A 12812-nucleotide genomic window follows, 5' to 3' on the forward strand; every position below is an offset into this window, starting at 1 on the left:
GCCTTTTCTTTTTGTTACATCTTTTATCTCTTAAAATGACTCCACACTACACTTCTACATCGTCATCCGTGTTTGGTTATTCTAAATTCCCGCTACGTTAGGTGTATACTGGATTATCCTCTGGAATCGGGATGTTCGTGACTGGAATCGGTTCGTGTTGCTCCGGGATAAATCCATTCTCCTGTCTCTTCTCTGGCCTTCTCCCCTTTGCAAAGAAACTTTCCAAAGACATCTGATCTGTTTCTTACTCATTTTGCTGCTTGTGGGCTCAGTGTTGGCGCGCAAGTAACCAGACTTCCAATGATTCACTTCCTGCTAAAGAGTCCCCTGGTGGTTGAAGAAAAATCCACATATAAACGGCTTATAGTCCGGAAAATACGGTAAATGAAAAAAAAATCTGAATATTCTCAGGAATTGTTCAGGGGGCCGGACCAAATGTGGAGGCGGGCCGGATCCGGCCCGCGGGCCGTAGTTTGGGGACCCCTGCTTTAATGGGACTGAACATTTACAAAACTGAACAAATCATAACAGAAGACAGAAAAATGTAAGATTAAAATAATCGTAACTGATTTATGGGGCAAAATGAGAGATATTTGTTTTTGTAACGGTCGTGGTATAAAAGTTAGAAGCTGAAAGGCTTTTGTCATTTGCATAAATATCTTTGTATTTTTTTTAAATAACTCATTAACTATACAGGATTAAGTAAGTAAGAAACAAACTGCAACAGCTACCTTGTGCTATGGTAACTAAGTGAAAGAACTTCTGCTGAAGTAATGGCGGGAACAAACCTGAAAACTGGACGGTCAACGATGGATCAAGATATAATCCACCAGGTAGACTGGGTCCTTAGGAGGATGTAACTTATGAATTTGGACGCACTAGCAACCTAAAATAGGTTCTATGGAACCAGGAAATGTGCGAAAAAATTGATAAAATCCAGATAATCAGAAGTACAAAGGAATGTTTACTGTTGGTTTTCCTACACAAACAAACCACACAATGGTGGGCAATGAACTAGTTTGTTTTTAACCTAACTCATGTCTGAAAAGAAAAAAAACATCACGTAGGAATACCTGTCCAACAAATGTTGGATCGGAAAGCTGTTAACCGAAACCATTTTGGGTTTGGAAACAAATCTTACGCCTCTTTCTCACATTCTCAGCTGTCAGCCCAACAAAGTTCACTTTGACATTGAAGGCTGTTCGTTCTGTGCAGTCTTTTTGGTTCCTCTTGCTGGAGATAAAACCTAATAACTCGCCATTCAACAAACATGTTCTTCCAGAATAAACTTCAGTTCATTTATAGGTGAATGAGGGCAAAACAAACGGAGCTCGCTGGAACTTCAACAGCTAGACCTTCAAAAAAACACCGACTCAACTGAACCTTAATACAAGGAAGTCAGGCTTGTCTTTGATTTTGATCACAATCTATCCTCCATTACTCACATTTTTGGCAGACAGAGTTACAAAACTCACCTGAGTGTGATGTCACAGGCTGAAGGCAGAGCCAGATATTTATACCTTTTTCCTCTCTGTCTGAAGTTAAATCAGAACAAATTTTTCTTGCTTTAAGTCAGTTAGCATAATCAAAATTATTTAAATTTGCTAAATGCCAAAAAAATTGGCAAGGACTATTTCTAGAGATTTTTTTGGATAACTTTAACACATTAGTCTTAGGGATAATTGTCTTTGAAATGGGGTAAGTGTTTTGGGTTTCCTTTCTCTAACTGAGTCCATTTTGTAGGCCACTTCACTTTCACACTTCTTTTCAGAACGAACTAAAACTTTTCCATATTGACATCAAGTCACGCCAAAACATTGACTTTGTTGTCCTTAAGCTATAACTTAAGCTATAACCACCTTACCTGAATGTTTAGGGTTATTGTCCACCTTGAAGACTGATATGCATCCATTTTTGACTTCCTGTCTTCAGATGTTGCTTCAATATTTCCACATGATCTTCTTTCCTAATGATACCATCTATTTTATGAAGTGTACCAGTTCTTCCTGGATCAAAACAGCCTCACAACATGATGCCGCCACCGCCATACTTCACCGTTTTGATGGTGCAAGCATGCCAATTTTTCCCCCAAATGTAACACTGGTCATTATGGCCAAACAGCTGCATTTTAGTTTCTACAGACACAGGACAATTCTCCAAAAATGTCCTTGTGTTATATTTCTTTCGGACTAATGGCGTCTTCGTTGCTGAGCGGCCTTTAAGCCTATATTAGTTCAGGACAAGTTTCACTATATTAGACAACAATTATCTAATATAGTGATACTGATGATTTATATACAAGGTTCTGAATTCAAACAAAGTTATGAAAAAAATTCTAATAAATAATATTTCTAAGTTTTTACAGATTTGGTAAATAGGATAAATTTTGGTAAAACAAAAGAAGTTTGATCTGATTTAACTTCAACCAGAGAAAAAAAAAAATCAATTTGTGTCTTTTTACATGTGTAAATATCTGTTAATTAATAAGGTTTTCTTAGGAATATATAATGTTTATTCTCAAGATTTGAGATGTAAAACCCCAAATCTATTACACATCACTTCACGTCGCTCTGCTACTTTGTATTTTCTTGCTAAGTACTGAAGCACTTTTCTGCTGCCAACAGGAACATACCATTACTCATCATAACAATAAAACCAGTTATTTTTCTGGCTAAACATTCCTGCTAATAAAATCTAATTCTTTGAAGCAAAGCATGACAGCTCAATGGAACAGCTCACTTTTTTCCAGTTGGGTATTTCCTGATAAACACCACTGGGCAAGTCAATCCTGTATTTATTTAAAAATAAAAACAAATAACTTAGGCAAACGTCACATGAACTTCTGCTTTACAGAAACGGTGAACTTTACAAAACAGTTAATAAATTGGATTATGGTTCTGACTTGTTCTTGTTTTTGCAAAGCTTAGACAAACCCAAGCTTTGCAGCCAAGATATGTTGATTTAAAACTTGTTTTTCCACTGCACTGTACTTTGAGTGCAGGTTTTTAAATGTTTCCATTTATTTTACAGTGAAGAAAAATGTCAAAAATTTTTGACTGTTATGAAACGTTTAATGACAAGTTTGAACAGAAATGCCAAATCTGAGCAATGCTACAGTAAATTTAACGAGATTCTTCCTCCATCTTCAACTGAATTTGGTGAAGTGTGCTGAGGAAACGTGCATGACAAAACCTAGGGGCCACCTCCAGTTCACAATAAGGAAGCGTTTTTAAAAAATACTTCCTCAGAAGTGATTGTGAAACAAACATCAGCTGTAATTGTGGGTTTCCTCCAGCATGTTTTCACACTCCGCCGGCTGCTTCGCAGAGAGAAACTTCTCTAAAAGCAGAGGATGAACGAAGCTTTGTGGTGGTGAGTCTTTAAAATTAAGCTCAACAGATTATTTGTGTTTGTGTTCCTGCTCTTATTGTTTATGAATCTAATTAGTATTTTGGCTGGTTTTAAAGGTATGATGGAATAATAAACATCTCTCTTAGCTGTTTCTTGTTGTAATTCCTAAGTTATGATTTAAAGCACTTTGAATTGCCTTTGCTGAAAATGTGCTATATAAATAAAACTACCTTGCCTTATCTTACCTTTATGGACAGAGTACCCAAAAATTTAATTAAAGTAAGAGTTGAACTACTTGAACATATTTTTACTCAAGTAAAAGTTAAAAAAAAAGTATTTGGTAAAACGTCTACTCAAGTACTGAGTAACTGATCATATTGTCAATCATTTAATGCACGTTTCAAACTCAAGGCCAGTGGGCCAAATCCAGACCGCTCATAGCTTTTTATGTGGCCCTCTAGATTCTAGACAAAACACCAAGTGTGCTTAAATATAAGTTGTCAATCAAATTACTGCAGTTTTGATTTATTTACTGCCAAATTATATCAATCAGTCCATCCAATTTCTTGAGAATTATTGTGTAAATTCACGCAAAATCAATAAATCCCTGCAATTTTTTGTTTAGTTTGGAGTTTATTGCAGATTTTTCTCAAACAATTGTCAAAAACTTTCTTACTTGTACTAAACAGCTGCCTCAGCTTTAATTGATGTCAGATTGTAGTACATGAGCTATACAGCTGGTAATAAAAAAGTTGCATTTACCGTCATAAATAAACACAAACATTGTAAATATTTGCTAAATATGTGATAAAAAAAAGTTTTTTCTCTTTTTTTTAATCGCACATATTTGTGATTTTTTTATTGCAAAAAAATCACAAAAAGATTCATGAAATCCTGGAGGGACTGAAAAGATGTTCAGTAATATTACTTAAGTTTAAGAATTCATTGATATTTTAACAGTTTGTGATCAGGTTTTATCAATATATTCTGGCACAACCGGCCCTTTAAGAGCATTTATGATCTTGATTTTACCCAAAACGAACCCCTAAAGGACACCCCTAAAGGAAATTTTGGTATTTTAAGGTACAAAGATGACAATAGTTCATGTCAGTAACACAACATAACAAAGTCAGGCAAAACAACATTTTTCCTAATCAGTTAATTTAATAAAAAACGTATAAAACTTTAACAAAAACTGCAGGTGTGTGTCTGTGTCTGGTGAATTTTTGGCTAAAAAGTGTTTGTTTTAAATTTTACTTAAGTAAGAGTAAAAATACTTCATAATAAAATTACTTGAGTAAAAGTAAAAAGTACAGCAGAGTAAAAATACTCCTGAAAGTAATTTTTTAAATTATTAATTAAAGGTTACTGACGTATATGTAACTGAGTAACTGTAAGTAGTTCCTGCAGCTGTTTATGGGTCAGTGATCCTGCAGCAGCAGACTGAACCGAACAGCATGACCTTAAAAGGAATCCCCTCTTCAAACCTCTGATTGCTCCCAGCACCGTGTTCATCTTTTTCACTGAGGAGATACTGAACTCTCACTCTGCTCCCTGTGCCTTTTATCACACAAAAACATTGGACATATTCCTACAGCCCTGGGTTTGCACAGCCTGTATTCATTTTTTTTTAAATGTGTTTTTCAGATTTTATTCTGATTTATTTGTAAAGAAGACGGCAGCGATGACGGCGGTCAGCAGATACAGGTTTCTTTACAACAGACTGAACAGGGATTTGAAGCAGAGACGATCTGTTTGCCTCCACAGTCGCCTCATTTCACCAAACTTCTTCAGGTACGGAAAACAGATGCAAAATAAAATCTGTTACAAACTGAGCATCTCAACAGACCCGAGCAGCGACTAACGACTACTTTAGTATCAGATTATTCTGATGATTATCAGACAAAAAATTGCAGAATTTTCACTTAAACTATTTAGGTTTTTTATGTCCAATTAGAAATACATTTCAAGATGCAAATAATTATTAAATTCCTATTTTAAAGAAGATAATAAGCATTTTATTCCTTAAAATGCAATAGTACAGCATTGTTTTAGTGAATTTGAATCAGGTGGAACTAAAACAATGCCACTTGAGTTTTTACAGAAAAAGGTGTAATCTTAAATGCAAATGTAAATATGATAAATAAGATTTTTTCACTTAAACAGGGAAAACATCTTGTGAAAGGTCTGCCAGTGGAACTACTTTTTAAAAGTATATATTCAGGAATTATTAACTTAAAACAAGTGTATTTATCTTGTTAAACAGTTTAAAGTTAGTTTTGTCCTAATTCAAGTACCAAAATATTTGAATTACAAACTATATAGTAAGAGAAGTAAAACAGATACTCACTGAAAGACATCTGATATGTCAGTGAACAGCTTTACAATTCTGTTTATTTTATAAATCTTTCTTGTTGTGTGAGGATTATTTGTATTTTTCAGTTTTAATAAGTTTGAAACCATAAAATCTACAGTGAACACAAAGAAAACTGCAGCTTCAGGTTTCAATGACTGCAGGTGGCCTTAATTTGAATGAGCAGCAAATCCTGCGGCTTCCTGCAGACGCACGTCCTAGTGACGTCAGACGTTTACATCTTATCGGTGACCGGGTTAGCCCCGCCCCCTGCGGTTTAACTGCCGCTCACTGAACTTGAGTGGCTCACCGAGATAAAAGCAGTTTTTGCATTTATTAAACAAAGCAGCTCTGTGCAGAGATCGTGTTACGAGTGTGTCCATGGCACACTTTGGAAATAAATTTTCTTTTACCTGATTTTATCTTTGATTATGTTATGAATTATTTTCATTTTCATCTTTAAAGTACCAAAAATTACATTACTTATTTACATATGTTTGGTCCATCTGATGGTTTTGTTTCTAAATATTAATTAAGTGATTCATTTTTTGATCAGTTAATACTCGAGTCACCTTTTTAACAAATACTTTTTTTAAAACTCTTGAGTAATTTCTTGCAAGGCTACTTTTTCATTCAACTTGAGTATAAATATGTAACGCTCCTTTCTTGAGTACTCTACCTCACTTCTGCATAATTTTAATTCATTATTTTTATGGAGGTAAAATGTGGCCATAAATTGTGTTTAAAAGAAAAAAAAATACTGAAAGTATTTTGAAGCTAAAAAAAAAAAAGAATGTTAATACTGATTTTAAAAAATGAAACTGAAAATAAAAATTACACTAAAAAATGTTTTCAAACTCAACAAAATTTGCAACTGAAAACATAAATATGAAAAAAAAAATGTTTTGACACTGAAAAAAATTAAAAATACTTTTAAGATGTCAGGTTTTTTCTATAGTTTTTTTTGTTTGTTTTTTTTTTAGTTAAAAACACCTTGAACATGTTTTTTTCAGTGTCAAATTATTATTTTTTTTAAGATCTAAAACTGAATATTTTTTTAAAAACTACTGTCCAGTTTCTGATTTTTTAAAAGTTTGGAACAAAAAAATTAAAAATAAAAACACTGAAACAAAAATCCCCTAGAATCTTAAAAGTAGTTTTGATTTTTTTTTTCCAGTTTCAAACTGTATTTTCCAGTTTCAACATATATATATATATATATATATATATATATATATATATATATATATATATATATATATATATATATATATAATATATATATATATATATATGAATGAAATGGAATATATATTCTTTGTTTTTTTCTTCTTTTTCCAGCCTTGGCCTCGGTGTTCACGTCTTGACCATCTTTAGCTGAGTTATTCTTCTTTTTGCTCTTCTTGCTCTGCGGCTCAGCAGCCAGAGTGATGCTGTCCTCCACATCCTCTTCCTCCTTCACTCTTTGGAATATATATTCCATTTCATTTTGTTTTAGATTTGAACAACCTTTATGACCCCAATGTAGCTCCATAAAATAGATCAAATACACCTTGCCTCGCTATTTTGTGACCATTTTCAAAGTTTCTGTCATTCTGGTAAATACTTTTACATTTACAAGTCGATGTGGACTGAAAAAAAGTTGCTTTGACTTTTTAAAAAACACGACACCAATCACTGTATGTGTTATTTTTAAGTTTGTGGTTTGTTCTGGAATGAAAAAGCAGCAGCGTTATCTTCTGCCTTATCTCTCTGGATGTCTTTGACATATAAGGCTGCAGCCGTCAAGCCGCAGCCTGACGCTTCTTTCCCAAAATAATCCGACAGCAGCTGCGCCCTGTGCGGCGCTCGCTGCGAAAAATCCGCCGCCAACAATGACCAAATTCAGCTACGCCGATTATTTATCGCAGTTCCGAAACGCTGGACGTAAATGCGGAGATGATCCGCGGCGCGGAGGATCTCCAGAACCGCCGGAGTGAGTCTTTGTTTGAGCGGATGATGCGTTTATGGTGGCTCGGTGTTTGCGGTTGCTGTCCTGAAACACAACGCGCATCACAAACATTACAGCTTTTTCTCGTCAACTTGACGGAATAAGAGGAATTTATGTAAAATCCTGAAGGATGTTGTTTTATTTTACATCTGTAATCCTAATTTTCTGGTGTTTATAATCCTTTAGGGATGCTGACCCGGTGTTTTCTGCCGTGAGGCGCGGAGATGTGGAAACTCTGAAGGATCTGGCAGCATCTTCCTCCCACAGCCTGCTGAAGGAAAACAAAGACGGGTGGCTTCCTCTGCATGATGCTGCCTATTCTGGCCAGACTGGGTGCCTCAACACTCTGTTGAAAGGTAATAAATATAAATCTAAGTTAAACTCTTTTCTCCACATTCCCAGAAATTAAGACTTGAGATCCTAATTATTGTTATGGAGGCTATGGAGTGCAGTAAAAAATCAACAGCAATAACTGTATTCCTTTAGCTTGTGAGAAAGAAAACAATGTGGGTGTTCATTTTTCAGTCATATTTTCACCATGTTATTAATCCATCCATCCATTTTCTTTACACCATTGTCCCTCAGTGGGGTCAGGAGGGGTGCTGGTGCCTCTCCAGCTAACGTTCCAGGCGGGGTCACCCTGGACAGGTCGCCAGTCTGTCGCAGGGCAACACAGAGACACACAGGACACACAACCATGCACACACACACTCATACCTAGGGGCAATTTGGAGAGGCCAATTAACCTGACAGTCATGTTTTTGGACTGTGGGAGGAAACCGGAGTACCCGGAGAAAACCCACGCATGCACATGCAAACTCCATGCAGAAAGACCCCAGGCCGGGAATCGAACCCAGAACCTTCTTGCTGCAAGGCAACAGCTCTACCAACTGCGCCACTGTGCAGTATATAAAACATGCAAAATGTGAATTTTGAATAACAGATCCCCTTTAAAGAAATTGAATTTAGCCAGTGTTGAACTTCTGGTAAAACTCAGATCCAATAAACTTTGTTAAGCTGTTTTCTAAATGCTTACAGTTGCTTTGTGGGTGTTTTTCTTTCTGCTGCAGCCCATCCAGGCTCAGTGGACAAGCGGACGCTGCAGGAGCAGACTGCGTTGCTGCTGGCCGTGTCCTGTGAACAGCTGCCCTGCGTCCAGTCGCTTCTGGAGTCAGGCGCCGACCCCGACATCTGCAGCAGCAACAAAGAGACTCCTTTGTATAAAGGTACAGCTGTGAAATCAGAGCTGCTAAGAAGTGTGATGACGTACGCGGGTGTGTGTGTGAAATGCTGAGTTCTCTGTCTTTACAGCGTGTGAACTGGAAAACGTGAACATGGTGAACCTTCTTCTGTCACACGGTGCCTCCGTGAACCAGCGGTGCAGTCAGGGCTGGACGGCCCTCCATGAGGCCGTTTCCAGAGAAAACACGGAGATCTGTGAGGTTCTGATCCGAGCTGGAGCCACAATCAATCCAGCAAACACCTACAGCATCACACCGCTCACTGTAGCAGCTCAGCGAGGCCTGAAGAGGGCGCTGTGCTACCTCACTGAGAGAGGTAGCTCCTGAAGAAAACAGTCACTGATTTCATTCTTACAAACCGTATTAAGGTCATTGTGCATAGGAAAGAAAGTACATTTCCTGTCAAAAATATGAGAAATTCTGACATTATTCTGAGAAATTTTCCCAAAAAACAAGGACATTTCTGAGTTTGCAAGGTCTAACATTTTCAAGAATAAATTCAGAAATTGTGAGATTATATAATTTCAGAAATTTTCTAGAAAAAAATGTAATGTCTGAATTCAAAAAGTTCAAACTTTTTAACATTAATCTCAGAAATGTTCTAGGAAAAAACAGGAACATTTGTGAGAGAAAAAGCAAGGACATTTCTGAGTATGGAAAGTCGAAGATTTTGTAGAAAAATTCAGAAATTTTAGATTAATATCAGAAATTGTCTAAAAAAAAACTTGAACATTTCTGTGTCTCAGAAGTTGAACATTTGTGAGAAAAACATGACTTTTTAGATTAATCTCAGAAATGTTCCATAAAAAATCAGGAAATCTCTTGAGTTTGAAACTCTTTGAAAGTTTCTCTAGAAAATTTCATAGATTAATCAAAATTTCTTTCAAATTCTTGACCTGACAAACTGAATTTATTTTTCTGGAATTTTTGTTTTAGATTGATCTCAAAATTTCTGAGCTCTTTCTGCCAATTTCATGACTTTTTAAACTCATGACCATCTCTGATGTCCAAAAGTTGAAAATTTTCTGATAAAAACTCAGAAATGTTCATATTAACTTTGGAAATGTTCTAGGAAAAAACAGGAAGATCTCAAATTTTCTCAACTTTTTCTAGCAAATTTCAGACTTTTCAAATTCAGAAATTTTCTTTTTTTCTGAGAATTAAAAAAAATTCAGAGTTTTTTGGCAGAATATTCTGAGTTATCAATCTGCAATGGTTCCAATATGCTGCCATACATTTTAAATTGTATAAAAAGTGTTGTTTTTTCAGGTGCGGATGTGAACATGCAGACATGCGATGGTGTCACAGCGCTGCATGAAGCCAGCAGGAACGGACACCAGGAAGCCGTTGCTTTACTCCTCTCTAAAAACGCAGATGCCAACATTTCTGATAACTCTGGGCTGCTGCCTCTGCACGTTGCTGCCCAGTCTGGACACCATGAGTGAGTCTGCATGTCTCTTACTTTATTACAAACCAGCAGGTTCATAGGGAACAGAGGGAACAGTATGAGCTTGCTTATTTTATGCTAAATTCATTTTAATTTCAAACATCAACATAGCATCCAGTCCAGATTTTCTCAAACTTTTTTATATCAAGTTCAATTTTTGTTACTTTCCCCCTTTTTTTATTCCATTTTTATTCTTAAAAAAAAAGATAAAGCAATAATATTTGATTTGTGTAGTTCATTGACCTGAATTTACCAAAAGCACCAATTGTACTTTTTTTTTTTTTATCTTGTAATTTGTCTAGAAAACACAAGGACATTTCTGGGGGTGAACCGTCAAAAATATGCTAGAACAAAATCAGAAATATTTTAGAAAAAACTGACTTTTTTTGTCTAAAAAGTAAAAATAAATCGCAAGAAATTTTTAGACAAATCAAAAAAATTTGGAAAAGAAACGTGGACATTTTTTGGTTTGAAAAGTCAAAGAAATGCTAGAAAAAAACGCAGAAATATTTGAAACTCAAATTTCCTATGTTTTTTTTTCTAGAAAATTTATGATAAATCTCAAAATACGAGTTTCAAAAGTTGAAATGTTGCTATAAAAACTGAAATTTTCTAGAAAAAAAGAAAATGTCTTAGTTTGGAAGTCGAACATTTGCTGGGAAAAACTTTTGGAAATTTACAAAAGTTTTTCTCTTGAAAATTTCTGAGATGAATCTCAAAACTTCTAAGTATTTTGGCGGAAATTTCCTCCTGTTTTTCTTCTAATCTAATATCTATATCTAGTACTCAGTAGTTTCATTCTGTAATACAAGTTCTGTGATCACACGTCGTGTTTTCAGGATTGTTTCTCTGCTGGTCTCCGCTACAAGCCGCGCCAAGCTGCGCCACAGCTGGATCAGCCCGCTGCACCTGGCAGCGCAGCATGACCGCCACGCAGCGGCCGCCGCGCTGCTCAAAACAGGCGCAGACGTGAACGCCACTCTGGCGCACAGCCGCTCCGTCCAGTACGCGGACCGGCGCGCCACCGCTCTCTACTTCGCCGTCGCTCACGGCAGCAGGAGGACAGCGGAAGTGCTGGTGAACGCCGGTGCAAACCTGAGCCTGGATCCGGTCAGCCCTCTGCTGATGGCGGCGCGTCAGGGCTGCGTCAGCACCGTGACGCTGCTGCTGGAGCGAGGCGCGGACCTGGACGCCAAGCTCCCGTCTTTGGCGACCACATTCCCAGCTGTGGTTGCGCTCAGCAGGAATAATCTAGCTGTGCTGAAGTGCCTTTTGGACCACGGCTGTGACGCACAGGCCTGTTTCACCTGTACGCACGGTGCGGCGCCCCACCCTCAATCCGGAGGATCCGACACAAGAACTGCTGGCGGCCATGACTGTCTACCTCCTTTAAGCGGTGATGAAAGGCCAGAGCGGGCGACACAGGTGGGCAAAACCAACAACCACATTTCACACTGACAAAATAGGCAGAAGTATGAACTTATTTATTTCTGCTGTCTTCTGCTACTTCTGTCTTCTGGTCTTTCTGTCTTTGGCTGTCTTCTGCTACATCTGTCTCTGTCTTCTGCTATGTTCGTCTTCTGGTCTTTTTGTCTTTGACTGTCTTCTGCTACTTCTGTCTCCAGTTTCTTTTTAAAGCCACTCTGTGTGTCCCCCAGAGTTCCACACAAATAGATGAAACAGAATCACTAGAGCTTCATGGTTTTGGGTTTTTCATGAAGATTGTTTTGCTTTTTTCATGGTTTTCAGTTCTGCGAGTGGATCTCAACCCCAGCCACGTGTAAATGGGCCGGCCCGGTCATAGACCTGCTGCTGGATTACGTCGGCCAGGTGCAGCTGTGCAGCAAACTCTCTGCGCTCCTGGACAGCAGAGACGAATGGCGCGCCATCAAAAGGAAGTCATGTAGGTGCCAGATAAAAATCAGTGCAAGGAAACACTTTGCTTTCATTTCCTCATAGAAAAACACGTTACTTTTTTTAACAAACGTTCTTATCTCGTCTTCCAGTGTCTCCACGTCCACTTCAGCACCTTTGCAGATTAAGGATTTGGACTCAGATGGGGAGAAACAGGAAATCTGTTACAAGTTTGCCTCTGCCAAACAGACTAAAAACATATCTGAGTCCTGACGGCTGAATTCAAACAGATAAACCTCAGATTTTTGTCTTTTTATGCACCACTATATTTATCTTCCCGTTTCTTTTTTTAGTCGTATCTTCAATCTGTTCTGTTTAAATATCTATTTATACTTGAAGCAATGCGACAGCAAGGCCTTTTAATCTGTCATTTACGTTGTGCTTTTAAGAGACCTTCAGAGATGGCTGCCAAAAGGATTTCTTGAGGGAATTTGAGTCTTTTATTTAAAAATAAATCATTTTGGCAAACATTATCCGACAAAGACAGATTTTTGTTGTTAAAAGGGGAAACCGTGA

The 12812-nt window shown here is 37.3% G+C and overlaps 1 protein-coding gene and 1 long non-coding RNA gene across 4 annotated transcripts; one reads left to right on the forward strand and one right to left on the reverse strand.

Annotated features, from left to right (window-relative positions):
- Nucleotides 1-715: 715 nt before the first annotated feature.
- asb2b (ankyrin repeat and SOCS box containing 2b) lies at nucleotides 716-12769 on the forward strand. 3 transcript variants are annotated; one of them, XM_008400080.3, is made up of 9 exons: nucleotides 716-833; nucleotides 4999-5145; nucleotides 7881-8050; nucleotides 8765-8920; nucleotides 9006-9251; nucleotides 10205-10376; nucleotides 11222-11807; nucleotides 12132-12285; nucleotides 12389-12769. In XM_008400080.3, the coding sequence occupies exons 2-9, from the start codon at nucleotides 5036-5038 to the stop codon at nucleotides 12514-12516; spliced, it is 1722 nt and encodes a 573-aa protein (XP_008398302.1). In that variant the 5' UTR covers nucleotides 716-833; nucleotides 4999-5035; the 3' UTR covers nucleotides 12517-12769. The 3 variants fall into 3 exon arrangements, with proteins under 3 accessions (XP_008398302.1, XP_081459486.1, XP_008398303.1); XM_081603360.1 differs by lacking the exon at nucleotides 716-833 and adding an exon at nucleotides 3320-3372; XM_008400081.3 differs by lacking the exons at nucleotides 716-833; nucleotides 4999-5145 and adding an exon at nucleotides 7296-7679.
- On the reverse strand, nucleotides 7816-9093 carry LOC103458935 (uncharacterized). The gene is made up of 3 exons (XR_532646.2): nucleotides 8965-9093; nucleotides 8731-8885; nucleotides 7816-8040 (listed from the first exon to the last, which is right to left on the reverse strand). It is a non-coding gene; the product is annotated as an uncharacterized LOC103458935 (long non-coding RNA).
- Nucleotides 12770-12812: the final 43 nt, after the last annotated feature.

The sequence above is a fragment of the Poecilia reticulata genome, chromosome 22 (assembly GCF_904066995.2).
Source record: "Poecilia reticulata chromosome 22, P_reticulata-male-v2, whole genome shotgun sequence".
Lineage (NCBI taxonomy): Eukaryota > Metazoa > Chordata > Actinopteri > Cyprinodontiformes > Poeciliidae > Poecilia > Poecilia reticulata.